The following is a 20,358-nucleotide window of genomic DNA, read 5'->3' on the forward strand; positions in this document are numbered from 1 at the left end:
CACACACACACACACACACACACACACACACACACACACACACACACACACACACGCAGACACACACACACACAATTACTACCTGGATGGCTGTCTTACACACAATAGAGGTTGAATCAGACTTGTTCCATATCTTTACTATGACAGTGTATCAGGGCCATTGTAGATAAAGGAAAAAAAGGAGTAAATTTCTGCCACAAAACTGAGAATTTTTCTAGAAAAAAAAACAAGAACATTTCTGAGTTTGAAAATTGAAATATTTGCTAGAAAAAAAATCTGACATTTTGAGATTAACCTCAAAAATTGTCTTTGTTGCCTTCTAAATTTCCAAGCCAAAAATGTCTAAGAAAGGCCGTGGGAGGCGACAGGCGGTTTGGTTCTTCAACGCTCTTCCAACTTGTTTGTTTGAAAAAATACACTTACTTTATTTCTTGTAAAGTAATAGAGTATTGTGCACAATAAGTATTGTGCTTTGTACTTATTGTACAAAGCAATAAGTAAAGACGTCTTGATCTAAACAAGGGTTATCTTAATCTGAATTTGTAAGTTCAAAAAGTGGTCAAAAATAATAATTTTATGAAACCCTCCCCCGTCGTCACACCGGACGTTTATACCAAAACAAAAGACAATGTGTTCATAATCACTTAAATCAGTGGAAGGGTTTATAAATGACCAAAATAATCTAAACAATTCCAAAAATGACAATTAGTTACAGATTTTGGTTCTAAACTAACATATATTCTAACTCCCCCCCCCAAAAAAAACACATTTATCGCACTTACACTTTGGACACCCCTGGTTTAGAGTATCACTTCTAAATGGATGGAATCTAATGTGGACCTGGTTGTGTACCTGCAGCCTCCTGCTGCTCTTCCTGGGTGAGCGGAGTGACAGAGTGTGCAGAGACAGCTGGCTCAGCGCCGAGCAGAAGGGATGTTTCAGCTCCAGCTTCGTCTCGTTTGTCTCCTCAGAGTGACTCCACGACCTGAGAACGCGCACCTGCACAAAAAACATAAGAAAAAAAAAAAAGGAAAAAAATTACCTTTAAACTATGACATTCTGGAAGAAAGAAAAGAAAAAGAAGATGAAGTTGAAACAATTCTCCACCTCTGCACCCGGACAGAAACTGGGAGAAAAAAATTTGGCTTTCCATATACTGTAGATGTATTGTTGCCTAAAAATATATGCTTTTTGTTTATTATTTTCCCTACAGGTGCATTCCAGAAAGATAAGCTTTTGTCTAAAGGTGTGTTTTTCTTTCCACTGGGGTTGGGACACTTTGCTCTTTCTCACCTGCTCCAGCTGTCCCTGCCTCTTCCAGCCCAGTGAGATGCTGTCCAGTCGGCTGTGGAAGGAGCTCTCATGCACCAACTCCAGACTGCTCAAACAGGGGAGGCCGCTGACCTGGACTGATGGGAAGCACAACAAAGAAACTAACAATCTGTATCCAGCTGCATCCCTCTAGTGAAGCGTGCAAAGACCATCTGCAGGCAGGTACGGTTAGGACAAGTATTAGGAACAGGACACTAAACAGAACAGAGACAAAGATTGATCGAGATGATTACAGAGCAGTCCTTTAGGAGTACACAGCAATTGTTCTTCTAGAGAACAATTTCACGCATTACTGCCAAGAAAGCACAAGAGCAAACATTTAGACAGCGTCCAGCTTCAGCCAGACTGAAGATGAGAGAACCTTGGAGGAACTCCGCAGAGACGTGAACGCGTGCGCCGACTCTCCACACCCAAACCGGAGAACAGAGGAGGGCGAGCCAAAAACAAGACGATCATTTCCAGAAAGGCTCACAAAAGTCTGAGCTGCCAGCGGAGTGTGACCAGATGACAATAAAAAGTATCTGAATAGCAGTATTAATGACTCAGGAAAAAAACGATAATAAACCAACACTTTATAGAAGAGTGTCAGAATATTGTTGAAAGAAACCCAAACAAAGTCTTCAATAATCTTCAGAAAGGGAAACTGACATTATATAGATGGGAAATATCTGAAGCCTTCATTTCTTTCTTGGTGACTATGGCTTACAGATAAGAAAAAAACAAAATTCAGCATCTCAGAAAATACAAAAGTAAAAAAAATTAAAATAATAAAAAATTGCAAACTAATGTTGTATGAGCAGCTAATTTACTCCTGAGCCTCCAAACGGTCTCTCACTTAAGGACCAGCAGGACAGACATCCACAAGACAGTCAGACACATTTCACAAAAATACTGTCAATTCTTGAAGAAGCTGGCTGTTTACAGAGTTGTATCTCCAAGAATATTTATAGAAAGTTCAGTGGAAGGACAAAGTGTAATCTCCTGTGACACTGAATTTTTGGGGCTTTTTTGCTATCTGTAAACCATAACTATCACAATTACAAGAAATAAAGGTTTGAAATAATTTGTGTGTTGTCTATTTGATGTGAGTTTCAGTTTCTGAAATGAGTGACAAAAAATATGTTTTTATTTTATTAAAATGCTTGCACCTGTACTCTCTCCATACACTGAAAATAAGCTAAAAAAAAGAAAAAAAGAAGAAAAAAAATCAAGGGGCAAATATTTCATACTCCAAAGCAAATACCATCAAAGGTATTAACTCATGAGGGCTAAATACAGATTGTATTGAAAATCCATGCATCATTAACAATCATTTAGTACATTTTGCTTGTTGATCATTGACAATTCCAATATTTTGTGACATTTGCAGTTGTAGCTTCAGAAAAACAAAAATAAAGTCTATGTTTACGGTGCACCGTGTGTGAGGTTATATAAAGTGTGTGTGTTGGTGTTTACCCTTCAGAGTGCGGTTGCCCGGCTCCGAGTCCGGACCCGGAGCAGCCGAGTGCAGAGCAGACAGGCTGAACTGGTGGCTGCCCCACACGGTGGCCTGCTGGATCAGGTGGCGCCACCTTCTGGCCTCATACAGCGTTCTAACTGCGACCGTCCTGGGAACAGGCTGCAGCTAACACACAAACACACTTACATGTTCTGTAGGAGAAGCTAATCAATATAATTCAAATCATTTTTCTTGATGATGGACAAACTTATAAACTTATAGGACAATGCAATCTGAAGATAGAAAGCTTTCCACATAATGAACTGATAGTTTATCTGAGTGGTACCTGAGGGAAGGAGTGTCTGACCTCCGCAGTCTGCCTGTAGCCGCCCTCCATGGCCGCCAGCTCCCCCAGAGCCCACAGCTTCCTCCTGCCTGACAACACCTCCACCAGCGCTGCCACACTGGACCGGGACTGGTTCAACTGGGACGGGAATGAGAATCTTTAGAGGCAGGCAACTCTACTTCAAATGTAAAAGATGTGGAAGTGGGACCCTCCGCATGGCTGAAACGAAGTGAACCCACCTGAGAACGGAGGTGGAGCTGTGGGGGCAGGTATGGCAGCAGCTGGGGGGCACTGTGGACCACGTTCACCATCAGCTCCTTGCTAGACATCACAACAAAGGTCAGCTATGGCTATTCTTATTATTAGTATTTCACATTACATTTAGATCACCTGACATTTTTTCTAGTTTTTTGTTTGTTTGTTTGTTTGTTTGTTTGTTTGTTTGTTTGTTTAAATTTGAATGCTTTGGCCTCCAGTTCATAGAAATGTGTTTCCTTTAATTTGGGATGTATTTGGTACACGAGTAATTTAGTCAAGCAAGTGTTGACTTTATTCTAAACAGATGACATCAACAGGTGGTTGTGATCAAGATTTGGCAGAAAGCTTTGTCCTTGAAAAAGTGAGTGGAAGAGAGCAAAGATCCTCCTCTTGTCTACAGCAGTTGGAAGGTGTTTGGACATCACTCCCTCCAAGCAGGAAACCGATTTTGGAGCAGACTGGCGGCTCTAATCTGAACGCAACGGAGAATGAAAAGAACACACAAAAAAAGAAAAACCCTCCTGTTGTTGTGTAATTTAAAACATATCCTCAGACAAAAACGGACTAAAAATGGCAGAAGAAGAAACCTGGCGCAAAAACAATTCAAAACTCTTGTTTCAAACTTTGTTGCGAAACCTGAAAATAGAAGGATTTATGGGGAATGGTACATAAAATGCCTATGTCGGGCAGTTTATTTCTAAAGGAAGCCTGATGCAGGTTTGTTGTGTATCAACCAAAATATCAGCTGTGACCAGAATCAGACGATTTTACGTTTGTAGGCTGTGATCTGTGAAAAATCTGATCGGTAACTGCACCATAAAGCAGCGCTGCCAGGTGATGCTGAACACAGTCCTCTTCAGTGTGGAGGTTTTTAGTGAGTGAAGAAGACTCGGTTAGCCGTCTTCAGTATCGGTGAGCTGCTTTGTGGTTTATTTAAGTCAGAAGAAGCACAATCACACGTCCCAGATGATTTGCACCCGACTCACCCTGCGGTTACAACAAGCAACAAAACGGAGCTTGAAGATGTTAAATAAAAGCTAAAAACTGCAGAAGTTACAGTGCTTATCCAAATTATACTCTAAAATTAAAAGCAGTAAAATCTTCATTAAGATAATATGCCTGGTTTACTTCGGGTTTGGGCGTGTCTTACTATGAGGCACTCTGGAGTTGTGCCTTTTAAATATACAAAATATATATTTAGAACTATATGCATGATATGCATGTGCCTTTAGGACAGTGTCTGCTATTTATTGTTGTATGTTTATTACTATTATTTACTTATTTAAAATTTTTGTTGCGTGCTATGCTGGGAAAAACAAGACCCCTGCTGCCCCCTCGCTTCAGGGATCAATAAAGTATTATCTCATCCTATATAATTAAAGTCAGATCCAACACAGTACCTTTGGGCTTGGCCGGGTCAGGGTGGATTTTTTTTTTTAGGCCTAATCTAAACTCTAATTTTAGGACATTTTTTGAAAAATAAAAAATGGCCTAAGGAAAAAAGTATTTTGTTATTTATTTACAATTTTTAAAGAGAAATCAGAGCTGGTGATAGGAAATCAGCTATAAAATCTTTGAGCAGTATCAGTACCTAAGAGTGGAGGTGTGTCCTTGGACAATGAGTGCGAATGAAGAGCTGAGCTCAGGGTTGACGGCCATGGAGCCCCTCAGCAGGGACTCCGTCAGTCTCCCCCAGCCCTCCACCTGAAACCAGTCAGAGGACGTTAGTAGGGAGGAGCAGTGCTGTGGGAACTTCCTTCTACATGCTGACCTCATTACACCTGGAAGGCAGGGCTAGCTTCTCCTCGCTCAGTGTGCCTCAGTGTGAACCGGGCCTCCTTGGTACCGCCACGCGTCCCCCAGCCCCCGGCCTCCCCCGCCAACCGGAACCTCTGGTCCTGGCGGTGAAAGTCTAATGATGCGCTTCTTAAAGGACCTGAAGACGGTTGCAGAACAGAATGCTAGTTAGTGAAATGCCTCTTGGGATTTTCCTGGCACTGAATTTATGAAAATTAAAATACAGATTATTAATGGTCTTTGTGTTTTTTGCTTGGAAAGAGTAGTCAAAATTAGCAATACAAATGAAAGGACAACAGTGACATCTGATGGTCAAACTGTATTATTGCATTTTGTGGGTAGAGACAATAAAGCAAGAAATTTGCAGAAGTTTCAATTATTAGTTTATAAATGAAAAGGATAAATGAATACCTTAAAGCAGAGAGGGTCAAAATCATTTTCATTTCAGATCACAGCAAGATGAAACTCAGAAAATTTCCAAAAGCTGAAGATTTTCGACTTTTAAAACTCAGAAATGTCCACGGTTTTTTTCTAAAACATTTCTGAGATTTTTGGATGAAACGTATTCCCTTTGTTTATCTATGATGGCTCTAATATGCTGTCGTACAAAACTTCCGAGCACAGAAAATGTTTTTCTGTAGTGCAAATATATATTACTACGCTGTGACCCAATCAGTCAACATGCCAAACATTTCCTGAGATGCAGTCAGGGGGTACGGGACAAAGGGAGTGAGCGGATTTCCTGAGGTGACCTATGACCCTGTGAGAACTGGCTCCAGTTCTGGTTAATAATACTTTTGGTTGCCTGCATCCTTTGCCCTCAGAGAAAACATAAATGCAACAAATTTTTAAACTGAGTCAAATTTAAAGAAGTGAAATGACACGATGTCTTGACCTTTGAACTGCACAGTTAAGACAGTGTCCAGTTTGTGCTGTGTCCGTGTTTGATTGAGAGCAGCAGGAGAGAATGAGAGGAGCCCAGCCAGGCGACCGGCAGCTCCGCTGACATTCAGCCCGGACGTGAGCAGCTTGCGTCCGTCCACACTGAGCTCAGCCCTGGACCAGAGCTCAGACAACCCTCCCTTCATGGAGCAAAGGCCCTGGAAGAGAAAACACAAATACATTTGCAGACCAACACGTCTGCTGCTTATAACTATTAATAATAATTAGCAATAAAAGCATGTCAATACAAAGCGTACCGATATTCTCAGGGGCAAGCCTCGGCGGTGAAGCCATGACGAACCGTGCCACAGGGTTCCCCTCACTTCTCTGAATTCAGGAATCGTCTTCAGCTGCAGTCTGAGTCCTGACTGCTGAGCTCCACACTGAGACTCCAGGCTTAGGATCCGTCCTTCAGCAGAACCAAGTTCTACCTGGAACACACAACCCGAGCTCAGTCACCCTGCTCCCTAAGCCGACCCATTGTGTTTTTTTTTAACGGTGTGAAAACCAAGCCAACCTGGACGCTGTTGCTTCCAGGGACTCCCAGCTTGTCCAGATAATTCACCGCATGTTTTAGCTCACTCTTCACCTTCACGATCTCAGATGTCTTTTCCATTTTCAGCTCTTGAGAAAACTGGGGGAAAAAAACTACATGTAGACTCACGGCAAAAAAGAAATTACACCCATTTCAAGTCTGGGTTTTACGTATTGTGACAGTAGAAATAGTTTTCTCTTTAACAGGTTCTAAAAATAAACATTTCATATCAAAACGAACAGAAGTGGATAACAGATTCTTATTTGGTAACGATAAAGGGAAAACATGGTTACAGGGAAAAAAACAATGAAAAGAACAACACACCAACTTTTGCAGCAATAACTCTAAAAAGTAGTTTTCTTAAGGGCATTTTCAGGTCTCACATCATTGAGGAGCAATTTTAACCAACACTTCTTTACCCCATTAATCCCATTGCTTCATTTTATTGGTATTAGCAGGTATTTAATTCATCAGCATTTGAATTTGATTGGCATTGACCAGACTACGTAGTTTTATATATTGTTTTTGTTTTTCTTTTTTTCTTTTGCTCTTTCCTTTGGTTTATTGTTTTGTTGTATTTCCTTCTACTTCATGTAAAGCACTTTGAACTGCCTTGTTGCTGAAAATGTGCTACATAAATAAAATGACCTTACCTTTATTGAAAAAACAGTGGAGAAACCCTGACAATATGGACAGTTTTAAGGGATTATAAACATCATTAATTGGAATTTCTCAAGGCAACAATAAATCAAAATCCAATAAGAAATGTATCATGATATGATAAATGTCCACCAACACTTCATATACATGCTGAGAATGTTTCAGATCTGGATCTGGACAGAGGTCTGGTTAACTGAAGGAACATGTTACCTCAGACTTTATCTGATTGCTGTTCTTACCCTCTGATTTTCTGCTCTGCCGTTGGCCATAAAAGAGCGTGAACCATTGCTGTGACTCTCAGAGTTTACTGCCAGGGACACATTCACAGGCAGGCCCAGTTTCTTCAGCAGGGGGACGGAATGGTTCAGATGTAGAAATACTTCCCTGTGAACCTGCAGAAGAAGAAATGCACAATAAGACGTCTTTGTGTCAAATGAGTGGATTTGAAACGTCAGTTCGGTTCTGTTTTCAAACCTCAGTTTGTCCTGCAGACAGCTCGGTGTGTAACTCTTTGCCGTCTACCACCATGAAGATGTGGGAGGAAACAGAAGCTGGTGAGATCAGCAGAGAGCCTGAAGCCTGCAGGATGTTTGGACTGAACCACTCCTTTAGAAGCAGGAAAACATCAGTTATTGAAGAGATAGTGCTGAAGGGATGCGTTCTGTGTAAAGAATCTATTGTATGTTACCCATACTTGAATTATAGAGCAGTTATTGTGGTATAGCAGTGACACCTGCAGGTCAGGGTGTGACATTACATCTCCTCCAGCCCTGAGGCAGCATTCCTCCGTCTGAACAAGAACTTCTGCAGCATGTAATCCAGAGCTGCTGAATCTCAGTCTACTGCTATTAGGCAGGGCAGTGATGGGGGGACTGTCATGGTCCAACACACCCTCCACTCTCAGTTCTGGCCCGGGTTCAGCCTCCAGCCTGAGGAATGCTCTCCTGCCCTTCAGATCAGTCTCCATCAAAGCTGTCCACACACCCCCAGACTGCTCCCACACTGAGCTGTTCACATGAACCTGTTGGGTCACACATTCAGCTGTCACTGTGACCCAAACTAGTGCTGAACTACACATGTTAAACTCAGGATATATGGATTTCTTACAGCAGGGGTGTCCAAACTGTTTGTTTCATGGGCCAAACTTGTCAACTCAAGAGAACTAACGTGCCAAAAAAGAAAACATCTTATAAAAACTAAAATTGAAATTCTGCCTTCAGGAAGTCATTGTGCCGCTCCTCTTTTAACCTTTTAACAAAGTTTTTACTGGTTTTTCACTGAGAAGGAGCTCATACAATGAGCACAGCAGTTGCCCAGCTCCACCAGGTGTTTGCTAATTGCTGATGACTAGCCTGAAGGAGCTGAGTGGGGAAGTCACAGAGGAGGGCTCTGTGAGGCAGAAATTTGTTGGCTGCAGCTCTGAGGAGGAGCTTTGTTTCAAAAGTGGAGCTAAGTCCAACCAGGCTATTTGCACAGCTGAATGGTTACCATGGGAGATTCAAGAATTTCTCAAACATGCATGAAAGAATCAATGCAACACTCCATGTATGTTTTTGATAAGGGAATAACATTATAACTTGACGTAAAGCTCAAAAAAGTCAATTTCACATAACACTGCTCCTTTAAAAGATAAACACTTTTTGTTTCATCTAACATTTTTGTGATAAGATTTTAATTTGTGGGTCATAAGTTTGTTCTAATTTAAAAAAAATCTCCATCTGCTTCAACCACCAGCAATGGGGGGAGAGTAATGATTCAGAGGAAGAATTAAACCATTCCAGGGGCTGCAAATGGCCCACGGCCCACCCTTGGGACACCCCTGCCTTATAGATTCCTCTCTTCTCCGGTCTTTGCCCTTAAGTGTTCATATAAACATGACAGAGTAAAAACGAGACATCCAGCTGGATGAAACGTGGAACAAAGTTGTACCTGTAACCCGGGGCAGTCTGTCTCCCAGGCCCAAAGCCAGGGTCCCGTTCCTCTGCCCTGAGCGATTCTCCTGGCTCTAATCCTACATGTTCCAACATCAACAGCCACGGCCCCAGCCTGGTCCGAACCCTCCGGAGCTGAAACCTCCACGCTGATCTTCTGCGGTAGACCTCGGCTCTTTAGCCCAGAGAATGACTGACTGACGCTCCCAAAGAGATATGGAGTCACACAGGACCGACTCAGCTCTAAAGATGCATCCTCATCGTCCACCCTTAGAGAGGACGACATGGTCAGCTGGCAGGGAGCCACCGACAGGAGGCCCCAAAGAGACAGAGTCTGAGGGAGGATCCACCCCTAAGACACAAACAGTGGGAGAAGCATCATGCTGTGGGCTGTTAGAGGCCGTCTGTCTGCTGATAGCTTTGTACACTTGTAAGATTGGGGGGGGGATTAGTTATTTGTTAAAAGCTACTGAATAAAAGTTTAGCAATCAGAAGGAATAGTTTGATTGAGAGGAAATATGATGACGAGTGACCGTCATGAAGGATCAAAACTGGCATATTTAAAAATACAAGCAAAGATATATATATGGCTCAATAAATAAAGGTAACACTTAAACAATTAAAATGTGTCAAATTATTTTTAGAAATTATAATTTTACCTTGTGTTTTTGTGCTTTAGAACTTAATTGACTTTAATTTTTTTCATGTATGCACCAACAAATTAGATATTTTTAAGTACATAATACAAATTTTACTGTCAAAACTTTTCAACCTTTGACACTTGGAACATTTCCAAAACTCAAAAGTTTGACTTTTGAAATTCAAAAATGTCCAAAAAAAATTCCAGAAAATTTCTGAGATTATTCTCACATTTTCAGAGTTTTTCTAGCAAATTTTAAACTCATAAAACTCAGAAATGTCCTTGTCTTTTTTTCTAGAATGTGTCAGAGATTAACTTTTTGGCAGAAATGTACTTTTTTTCCTTCATCTCCAACGGCTCTAATACAGCGCCGTAAATACATATCAACAGTTAAATGAAAACATTTGTCATTTAATTTGTAGCTTGTCTTCCTTATATTAAGAAAAAATATTTAATCAATAACTGTAATGTTTTAACAGCGATTTGTTTCGTCAGTGCTGCTACCTGAAGCAGAGGACAGTGGCTGCTCACATTCACAGTGAGCGACTGGACGCCATCTGCTGCTGCCTGCGCAGCGGTGGAGTCACCCACTCTCCCCCTGAGGTAGCACTGTCCCAGCTCCAGGCTGGCATCCACCTGAGGCAGACGTCCACCAGACACATTCAGAGGTAGCGCTCCGCTGGTGGGAAATCTGAGCGTTTTCACCGCACTGATGAAGTGCAGAACAGACGCACGTAGACTGCGATGAGGATTGCAGGTCACAGACAGACTGATGGAACCTTTCTGCTCCCCTCCAGCCTGGAGAACGGCTCTGAGCTTTGTGTTACATCCTGAATGGGAGACGGAGATGTTGGCTGAGGCCTGTGGAGCAATGAGAGTCTGCAGGACGAAAAGGAAATGACTTAATAATGAGCATCAGTACTATAAGAATTTAGACACAATGAGTTACTATTTTGAGGGGAAAGGACAAATAAAGAACATCTGCAGACACTACATTAGCAGACTAATAGAAAATGTTTTTCCTGTGAGTTTCTTAAATTCATTTCCCTGTACAAATTTAAACTGCTGGAGTAACCATCCTCCATGTCTGCTTAAATGCTGAAAGTGCCTGTCAGAGTTTTATACCCACTCCTCGTCAGCATGAATGCTGTATGAATTTCAAGCTTTTTAATCATGTGTTTCTTTCTCCAAGATTGAAGGATGGTACAACAAAAACTTTACAGTAAGAATGAGGTGAATAAGTTGGAATTTACTGTGGATTTTCTTTAATCCACACAAGAGCAGATTTTTAAATACAGCCTTAAATATACACAGCTAAATCTGAAACTATCCACACTCATGGCAGATTCAAGATTAAAGTTGATTTTACCAACAAATTTCTTTTGACTGGAAGTGATGTTAATGTCTCGGAGTATATGTATTTATATTTTAAATTGTTTTACTTCACCTCATAGCCCTATTTGACATCTTGAAATTGCCCTCTGTCCCTTTAAGAAGCTCCAACCCTTTCTGACACTCCCCCTTTCAGCACGTCATCACGCCATGATGTTCTTAGGAGCTCAGCAGCTCAGGAGCCTGATAAGTGAATGTAAACCTCTGACCTGCTGTAAGCTATTACGACCACGGCTGTGGGCTACTTTAAGGTCCACGTTATTGAACAGAAAACAGGCAATGCAGCATCGTTTCCGTTATCCATAACATAACGTAAAGGTCAGAAAGGCTGGAATCATCTTTCAGAAAAGATGGTTTCTTTGCTTTCTCTCTGAAGGGAAACAAGTTCTTTGGTCCCTTGTTTCCTCGCTAACCTTGAGAAGGAAACATCTCTGATGGGCAAAAAGCGTCCACTTGCTCTCCTTTTCTTCTTCCTGGCGTCTGTTTGCCAAGAAAAGCAGCTGGCATGCATCACTCTCCATCTTGACCTGGGCTTGACTCGGTGTGGCGGACGCGGTCATGGTGAGGAGCCATTGTGGCTTTAGCTTCTGCAGAAAGCTAGCTGAGAAAGATGTGAAGAGTTTCCAAACGGCAGTGGCATTGATCTGTGCAGATCCGTCGCTGATGAGAAATTTTGCTCTTCCAGAGAAGGAAGAATAGTGGAGCTGACCCGATCCTTGGAAATCCACTTTGTTTGGGATGAGAGTGGCACTGAGGTTCCATCCTACCTCAACTTTGTGTTCCTTCGCTAGCATAGACAGAAACAATTTAAGGAAACCTTGCTGGTCCTCATAGTTCAGGAATCCCTTCAGACCATTGCTCCCTGTTTCTCCATGAAAGACTAAAGAGTTTTTGTTTTGTAAGGGACCCAGAATATTCCTAACCTGCACCCAGATCGCTCTCCCCACCTGTGTGCATCGTACAGCAGCTAACAGGTAGGAAGTAGCAGAGTTCCAGGAAACACTCACTTCTGCTCTAACGTCACACAATCGTTTCATCTTCACATGGCCCATCACTGCAGCTTTTTGTGTATCACTATGAGTCCCATATTGAAGCAGTCCATGCCAAGCATACAGCCTGAGAGACTCCATCCTGAGTCCCGCTCTCAGATCTGCTCTCCAAGGGCCAGCCACCATCCCAGTCCCCAGAACCCACCTCTGGGAGCCAGGTCGAAGGAGGAGCCTAACGGCAGATTTGCTGGGCAGCCCTAAATATGTCAGGAAGCTCACAGACGAATGATTCAGGTTGGCTTTAAGCTCCTTCTGACCACCGGAACGGTAGCAACCTTTGGCTTGGAGCCGTAGGCTAACATGAATAAGCGACAGGCCGTAGCAGAGGCCGCGGTGCGGTCTGTCGGAGCGAACGGCTCGTACCTCCACGGACCGGTTTGCCACGCTTCCAAAGCAGTGGGCTGAGAGTCGGTCTTCAGTGGAGACCCCTGTGCAGTTCATCTGCGAAAACAAAAAATCCTTTTGGTAAAATTTGCACCTCAGAAAGGTTGAGTTTACATGCTCCGCATTGAGGCAACCAGAGATCACCTTTCTGGAAGGTTTGCACTGTTTGCAGTTTTCTGGCCGATCGCTGAATACATATCTTTAAGAAACCTGACATGGTAAATCCAACTTTGGTCAATACCGATTTGTGTTTGTTGTCACTGCTTTGATCAAATCAACATGAAGGTATGGGTCGGCTCATACCCACCCATACCTTCCTTTAACTTGACTTAAACAGGAAGAAGCCATGGCTATACTGGCAAAAACAACTTGGAAAAACAATCGTAGTTGCTCAATTCAATTCCCCCATTCCTTCTTCTGGCATTTGTCAAGGTACCTCACGTCATTATTACAAAAAAATTCCATGAAATTCACATGTGACCAGACGTGAACCATATGGGTTCACATGTGGTCACACATCAGCACATGTGTGTCGACATGTGTGGTCAGCGCATGTGTGACCAGGCGCTGACTGAGGAGAAAAAAAACAAAACAGACATGTTACCATGGGTACAAATATCCTGAGAGAGATGATGGTTAACCAGGCTGCCATTTGCAAAACAGCCAATCCCGGAGCACTATTTACTTCACTTGCTGCTGATTGGCTGTACTCTGAAGAGACACGATATGGAAGACTGTAGCTACTAGCTATTAGCTTCTGTGTTAGTGCTAAGACAGTTTCCCCTGTGCGTATTATTAAGGTGAATATATGCACAATTTGGAGGTGTGCACGCTTTTTATGACCTTGCAGTTCTATTCAATGGGGAAGACAGTGCATACAAACGTCTCTGTGTACATAGCATCTGAGTACGACATTTCTTTTACAGAAGGGGAGAATTTTGCATATGAATCATTTTTGTTGCAGGCAGAGCTGTGACAGAATCCTTTGGAGATTGCAATTGGTCTGTGGGTTTGGCTACATTGTAGCCACTCCTCTTTGAAGTTGACCATCCTGACACCATCTACTTTCTGGCATGCCTCTTAATTTCATGGTGTTGTCTAAGTGCTGTGCGAAAGAAGGCTCTGTCATTATAGCAAAAAAAAATTTCCAGGCTAAAGAATTTTTTTTAAAAAGGAATCATTAATATCTAAATAATGTAAAATGTACCTGTAAAGAATTGGGGATGTGACCCTGGAGTAGCTTCATGTGTTGCCACAGCATCACCACCAAAGCAGACGTCTCATTTTTTGACCCCACACTAAAAAACATCTCTGCCATTTTCTCATCTTCCACGCTAACAGCCAGACTTATGTCAAATCCACCCGTTTCTAACTGAGGAGAAAAAAAACAAAACAGACATGTTACCATGGGTACAAATATCCTGAGAGAGATGATTTTGTAATGCATTCTGGTTAAAATAATCTCAAAGACAAAGTACACAGCCGTCCTGCACCTGGTGCTGTGCTCTGGCTTGGAATGAGCCTGGCAGGCCTCTTGTTTGCAGGGCTTCGACTTGATGCTGGAACCTGGAGAAGTAGCTCCACTGCTGGTCTGTCCTGTCTCTGAGGAACTCAGCTCTGACATGCTCAGCTCCAGCCTGCAGCTCTACGAGGACAGACAGTCCAACCTCATCCTGGGTCCACTTCACCTTAGCACTGCTGTCACCAGGAACGCCTGGAACCACGACCTCAGTTAGTTAGTTAACAGATACATAAATGCATGTGTTTATGAGTTATTATTAGAGATGCACTGAGCTAATCAGTTCCTCCAGGATTTTGCTGTTGTGTTTTGTTTGCAATCAAAATAATTGATTTTGTGTTGCTACTTTAGAATTATTTTATTCTTTAAAGAACTGAAATAACAAAATTTTTGTTATCTGCTACTTTAATCAGGCTATAACTTGACATCAAGTAAGACTGAGGCAGCAGTGTAGAATAAGTAGGAAATACTGCCACCTGCAGGTAGGATTTAGAAGTCACTTAATCCCAACATGTTTAACCTTTTTTGTGGAAAATTTTCAACAAACTCACAATTATGCAGTAGTGTAAAAAAAATCCAGGAATATTTCTGTGGATTTTGCATGAATTTCTGCAATCAAGGAATTGCAAAAAACTGGAGGAACTGGCTAATGATCGGAATGGGAAGATTTCAAACTCCCTGAATGATAACTTGAACAACTATTGGAACCAATCACTGGAGTCGAAAGAAACTTTTCAAAAGAAAACTGCATTTTCTGCAACATGCAGAGACGTGTCTGCAGTTTATTCAGGTTCTGAGAGAGTGGAAGGCTATCAGGAGACAACAGGAAGGCTAAATGTTTGGACTTTGCAGCCAGGTTGATATGTTTTATTGTATCTTTTGGGAGTCTCAGAGGCTCTGCGTTCTCCGGGGAATTTTAAAATAAAAACCCTGATTTACAGAAACAGCTCTTACAGACACAGCATGATCTCCTTATGATAAACAATATTTTAAAAAACTTCTATTCTGGACATTCTTATATTACAGTTCTTAAAGAAAATCTATAGAGCTCACCTGTGGTGTTGAGTCGATGGAAAGAGTGAGAAAGCTGAACAGAGAGCTGTCCGTTTCCCCGGTTCTCCAGGTAGCGGCTGACGTTAGCACACAGGTTCTGGAGTCCGGACCGAACACAGAGCCGGGCCTGTGTCCGCTGGTAATCACCTCCTATCGTTCCTTCTCCTTTGACCAGACCTTCTGCAGCATCCAGCTGATGTCTCAGCTCTATGCTGTGTACAGCTTCCATCACGTTGACCCTCAGGTGGCCTGCAGCAACATGCACACAGAGCTAAAAATACCAGAATTTGTGGTGGGGGAAGGGGGTTCTCAAGTAAAACTGGCACCAATCAGGTAGCATACCATGACAAAAATCAGTTTCATTCTACTGTACACAGTTCTGTTCAAAATTGTTCGTGCCCTTTGAACTTTTTGTCCCATTTTACACTCCAACCACAAACTTCTACGTATTTTATTTGAAAATTTAACTGATACCCTTATGGTTTGTGTTTTATGGTGACAATAAGTGGAAGTGCTAACAGGGTGTGAATACTTTTCCAATGATGAAAATGAAATGAAAAGCTACACCTTCTGTTAAAGTATCAGAGTGCTCTAACACTCCATCCAGACCCAGGACTGAGGGTAGAGCCTCCAATACGGACATGGAATGGTGAACTTTCCCCAACAAAGCCAGCCGGAGAACCTGGGAGTTTATCTGTGACCCTTTGACCTGGACCAGCAGCGCTTCCTGTCCCTGTGTCACGGATCCATGCAGAGTCACGCTGGAGGACAAACAGACGAGGAAATAAAAACTACTACAGATCTACGAAACGTTTCCTCAGACACACAGACAATGGCAAACCAACCTGTCTGCTGACACGTTGGCTGCCATGTTCAGCTGCAGGGCGCTGACTGACGGAAGGAGGTTCTGGGACAGATCCAGGTCCAGTCTCACCGCTCTGTCTGGATTCTGGAGTCGGTGGAACATCTGACCGGTCACAGTCACCCTGTTCTTCCCATTCGCTCTCACACACAATGAACTGCTCCCTTTGCCAAACTCTGAGGCGTCTACAGCAGCTTTCACCTGGATAATGCACGCAGTTTGACTGGAAAGTGAGAAAATGTAACGACAACAACAACAAAAAATGTTTTGATGTTTTCACAGTGCACACCTCTAGCGCTTTGGGAATTTTCGACTTGAAGGGATGAGTGAGAGAAGAACGGAGGCCGACTCTTCCTGCTGTTCCGTTCAGCTGCACTGAGAGCTGCAAAACCAACATGGCCGCCTGGTGCTGGATGTTTAACAAGCATTGATCTGAATGCATGCTGTGTCTTTAACACTCACTGTGCACTCCTGTCTCTCTAGTCTCAGCTTTCCTCTGGTCTGGTAGTCAAAGTCAGTGCTGTGTTTAGGGATCCAGTGTAAGTGTCCCTCCAGCAGAGCAGAGGAGGGCAGCTGCAGCTGGAACAGAAACACCTGAATGAAGGCCTGATCCACTCATATGTGCATTAACATTGATATCAACATTAAAATGTTAGTCAGTTTTTTTTTTAACATGTCATTATTGGTCTGATAACCAATGTTCATGTCCATCTCGTTGCCATTTGTTTTTCAGGGGTTTGGTTTTTGCTTGGTCATGTGACAGTGACGCAGTGCAGGATTGTGAAGTAGAGAAGCAACGTCAGTGGTGTGGTGACGTTTTTGATTTCAATTTTTTTTATATAGCGGCAAGTCACAGCAAAGGCACTTTGCAAAAAAATTATTCAGATTCAATCACACATACATTCCAATTGATCCTAGTTGTCAAACAGGATCAATTAATGCTCAATTAATTATTAGAAAATTTTTTCCTTAGATAAAAAAGTTTCAGTCCTGAGTTTTACATGTAATAAATAAAAATAATAATGTAGAGAAGGATTTTTCTTTAGAACTGCAGTATACAACTTTTGGGAAAAAAATCTTTATTTTTTCACATATTTGTTGAAACTGTCAATATGTTGTGTCAGTATTTGATGATAATCTGGAAAAAATATATATCAGCAGAAGACCCTCAAATAGTTGATCTGAAATTGGGGAATTTGTTGCTTTTGAACATTTAAATTTTTTTTCAATAAAATCATTTCAACAAACCTCAAAAAACAAAATATTCTTCAGTATTCAATGTAACATCGTAGAACAGAAAGAAGGTGGAGGCTGAGGGTGGAGGGACTGACCTGTAGCTCATGGGTGAAATTTGCTTTAATTGTTATTGTCTGTTGATTTGAATTGGAGGGGCTCTGCTGAATCTGCCCACAGAGGCTGAGTTTGTTCTCCCCGTTAACCTGCAGCGACCCTCGTAGATCTCTGTGTGTCTGAGGAAAAGCATCAGAACGAGACACTATGCTCTAGAATAATCTGTTTTATATTATCCATTTAACTCAAAATTGATTGGTTAATTCTATACTTCAACATCTTTAAACATACTGCATAAGTTTATCAGAAGAGGTTCTAAAAGCTAAAATAACATGTTGAAATAGTTTTGGAGTTGTTAGCGGTGGAGTAAATTTAACTTCCTGTCACTTCTGGTTTCAGTCTCTTCAGATAAAAAAAAAAGAAAAAAAACCTTTAGTGTTCTGAAGAGGCGGAGCTTACCTGGTTGCTGGTGGCAGTCACACAGACCTCAGAGTCTGAAGGAAAAGTGTCAGAGCTGAACGTGTGAATGAGTGCAGAACAAACCTGCAGGTCATATTTAAGCACAAAGGTCACTGAATGCAGCTCAGTTACTTTATCTTAAGGGAATTAAATTCCAAGCAAATCACTTACAAATGGGCTTGGCGGTTTGTAACCGAAAGTCAACGTGTGGACGACCTCTTTGTTGTCGTGGAAACCAGCTTTAGACTCCAAAACGTAGAGGCCTTTAACGAGGTTCACAGTGAAGGTTTCCCGAAGAAGAAGAGTCTGAGGAAAGTTCTGGAAGGGCTGTCTGTGTGAGATGGCAGCTGTTACTTCCTGCTTTCAGGTAAACTGCAGCTAATTTGGTGACGATGATGCTGAAGTTGGCATATGATTCACAGCTTCAGGTTCCAATTCTGGCCAATACCAGCTGATCACCAATCTCGTAAAGTTAAGGATATTGGGGCCAATTTATCAGTACGTTCATAGTTGGTATCTGAATGTACACAATAATCTATACAGATGACAGATTATAGAAATCATACTTTGGGGTTTGTGAAACTTTTTTGATGACTGTAGGACTGATTTTTAGGGTATTTTCTTTTGGCTTGCCAATACTTTAAATGGGGTTCATCTTAAAAAGTACAAGAGCCACACATAGAATGCAACACTGTTTATGTTGCATTACAAACAAACAGAATTATTCCACACTAATGGGAAATTCGATAAAACATGTTTGCATTTGTGAAACTTATTTCCACTAATGTCGAAATAACACAATTTTGTAACTGCTGTGTTTCCGTTAAATAAAAAGCACAATTAAAATTACACATGAATGAGTTTGTTCACATGGTATGTCATTAAAAATCATTCTTCGAAATCATCCAACTTCCTGTCGTCTTCTTCGAGATTTGCGCCAGTGACAACATCCGGTTGTTGATCATGTGACTCATGTGATGTGAGAAAAAAAGGGTTTCCTTTACAGCTTCGTGAAATATACCAATTTTAATCTGACCCAAAAGACCTACGTCATCCTAGCAGCAAAACTTTATCAAAAAAATACGTTTTTTTGAAATTGGTGTGTTTCTATTAAGCAAATTAATTTTCAAATTGTTTAATTTGAAAATGGAAACAGCTTTTATGTTTTGTACAATCTGTCATTTATGTAAAGAAATTCTGCTTAAGTGTTGTTTTCAACCTGGTTTTACCTCTAAAGTGGTAAAACAAACTCAGAAATGTCACTTCTTTCAGATTTTACAAGTTAAAAGAAATAATTCTGTTTGAGATGAAACATTCAAGTGCTGAATCAGAAGCTGTCAATCAGATTCCAACTTCAGCTTCAACGTTCAGAGGGGGATTTCATCCTCCAGACTGAAACACATACCTAAATTGGAGCTGGGCTGCTTTCTGATACATCTTCCTGTCCCTCCTCAGCTCCTCCACCCATCCCTCTAACTCCACTTCCACGGTCGGGCTCTTCGGCTTGGTGAAGGCCATCTTTAATATTGCCTGCCTCTTCTTCAAATTCTTCAACACGTCCGCAAACAAATATGGCTTATGAGGACGTTACACAAGCAGCAAAACGATTGACACAATTATACTGTAAAATAAATGAGGCTTCCAACTCTCCCAGCCCACTGTCTCCACCCACCTTATCAGCACCGCTCACAGCAGCAGTGAAGCTGACATTTTGCCTGCCACATGTGGCGCTCATCAGCAGGGCGTGGCTGGATTTAGAGCTCTCCAGAGAGACATTCGCCTTCAGAGGAGGAGTCCAAAGTGAAGCTAAGAAGCCGTGGGCTTTCACCGCCTGCTTCTCCACCGCACCCCAAACCCCCGCCTGTGGAGAGACACACATTATGAGACATTAAAGTAATCCGTGAACTCTGACCACAAACTCCTAGAGGAGCTGAAGCAGAGACTGAATGGGTGCAGAGAAAGGAGAGAAAGTTCAAACCATTTTTTTAATCGATCATAACAGGCAAGGATCATCTCCCCTACTCCAACATCTCTCTGCTCATCTTTCTAAACATACACTCAGATTTAAAGAGAAACAGCAAAAGCAAAGTAGGTGGATTAGCAGAGCTGTTAACGTCTGACTGGGTCATCCAGGAGAATTGTAGAATATCGGCTCTACTGCCTGGATATTGGGCTGGTAGCATGAGACGACAGTTATGAGACAGACACAGAAACAGTCTTCAGTCAGAGGCTTCTTCAGTTTGCTGGTATACTGACCACTACTGGAGGTCTTTCCTGCCCACAGCATCACCCTCCACAACTACTCTTTGAAGAACCTTGGATAATAAGAGTTATGATGATATTTAATTCCTCTATAGCAGTGGTCCCGTCCCCACTGCGGGGTTTGCACAGTGGGAACTGCATGTTGGTATTCCCGCTAAAGCCTGAATATGCCCGATTCAGGTTGTCTTGGCCCGTTTATCGCAGCCTGT

General features: G+C 42.0%; 2 protein-coding genes across 5 annotated transcripts in view; both read right to left on the minus strand.

Moving 5' to 3' along the window:
- Positions 1-131, minus strand: part of LOC108167065 (uncharacterized) — a 12,934-nt gene extending 12,803 nt beyond the window's left edge. Inside the window, exon 1 of the mRNA XM_017309859.1 lies at positions 123-131. Within this exon, the coding sequence (XP_017165348.1) occupies positions 123-131 (9 nt within the window). The remainder of the gene's footprint in view (positions 1-122) is intronic.
- Positions 132-358: 227 nt separating this feature from the next.
- The window catches only part of LOC103479198 (uncharacterized), a 45,135-nt gene continuing 25,135 nt past the window's right edge, over positions 359-20,358 (minus strand). For 2 of the 4 annotated variants that reach the window (XM_017309791.1, XM_017309790.1), the window contains exons 30-57: positions 19,560-19,748; positions 19,293-19,435; positions 18,059-18,218; positions 17,888-17,971; positions 17,470-17,607; positions 16,601-16,717; positions 16,428-16,520; positions 16,122-16,339; positions 15,844-16,037; positions 15,277-15,525; positions 14,198-14,418; positions 13,912-14,076; positions 12,684-12,761; positions 10,384-10,758; positions 9,238-9,591; positions 8,003-8,329; positions 7,783-7,914; positions 7,548-7,700; positions 6,631-6,747; positions 6,371-6,544; positions 6,067-6,271; positions 5,156-5,310; positions 4,966-5,078; positions 3,356-3,437; positions 3,117-3,254; positions 2,788-2,956; positions 1,294-1,409; positions 359-999 (exon numbers count right to left, since the gene is read on the minus strand). In XM_017309791.1, coding sequence (XP_017165280.1) covers positions 742-999; positions 1,294-1,409; positions 2,788-2,956; positions 3,117-3,254; positions 3,356-3,437; positions 4,966-5,078; positions 5,156-5,310; positions 6,067-6,271; positions 6,371-6,544; positions 6,631-6,747; positions 7,548-7,700; positions 7,783-7,914; positions 8,003-8,329; positions 9,238-9,591; positions 10,384-10,758; positions 12,684-12,761; positions 13,912-14,076; positions 14,198-14,418; positions 15,277-15,525; positions 15,844-16,037; positions 16,122-16,339; positions 16,428-16,520; positions 16,601-16,717; positions 17,470-17,607; positions 17,888-17,971; positions 18,059-18,218; positions 19,293-19,435; positions 19,560-19,748 — 4,917 coding nt within the window. In that variant the 3' untranslated portion in view covers positions 359-741. Of the gene's footprint in view, positions 1,000-1,293; positions 1,410-2,787; positions 2,957-3,116; positions 3,255-3,355; positions 3,438-3,586; positions 3,847-4,965; positions 5,079-5,145; positions 5,311-6,066; positions 6,272-6,370; positions 6,545-6,630; positions 6,748-7,547; positions 7,701-7,782; positions 7,915-8,002; positions 8,330-9,237; positions 9,592-10,383; positions 10,759-12,683; positions 12,762-13,911; positions 14,077-14,197; positions 14,419-15,276; positions 15,526-15,843; positions 16,038-16,121; positions 16,340-16,427; positions 16,521-16,600; positions 16,718-17,469; positions 17,608-17,887; positions 17,972-18,058; positions 18,219-19,292; positions 19,436-19,559; positions 19,749-20,358 lie in introns of those variants that run through there. The other 2 variants (XM_017309792.1, XM_017309793.1) reach the window with 2 other exon arrangements.

This window comes from Poecilia reticulata, linkage group LG17, assembly GCF_000633615.1.
Source record: "Poecilia reticulata strain Guanapo linkage group LG17, Guppy_female_1.0+MT, whole genome shotgun sequence".
Classification (NCBI taxonomy): Eukaryota; Metazoa; Chordata; class Actinopteri; order Cyprinodontiformes; family Poeciliidae; genus Poecilia; species Poecilia reticulata.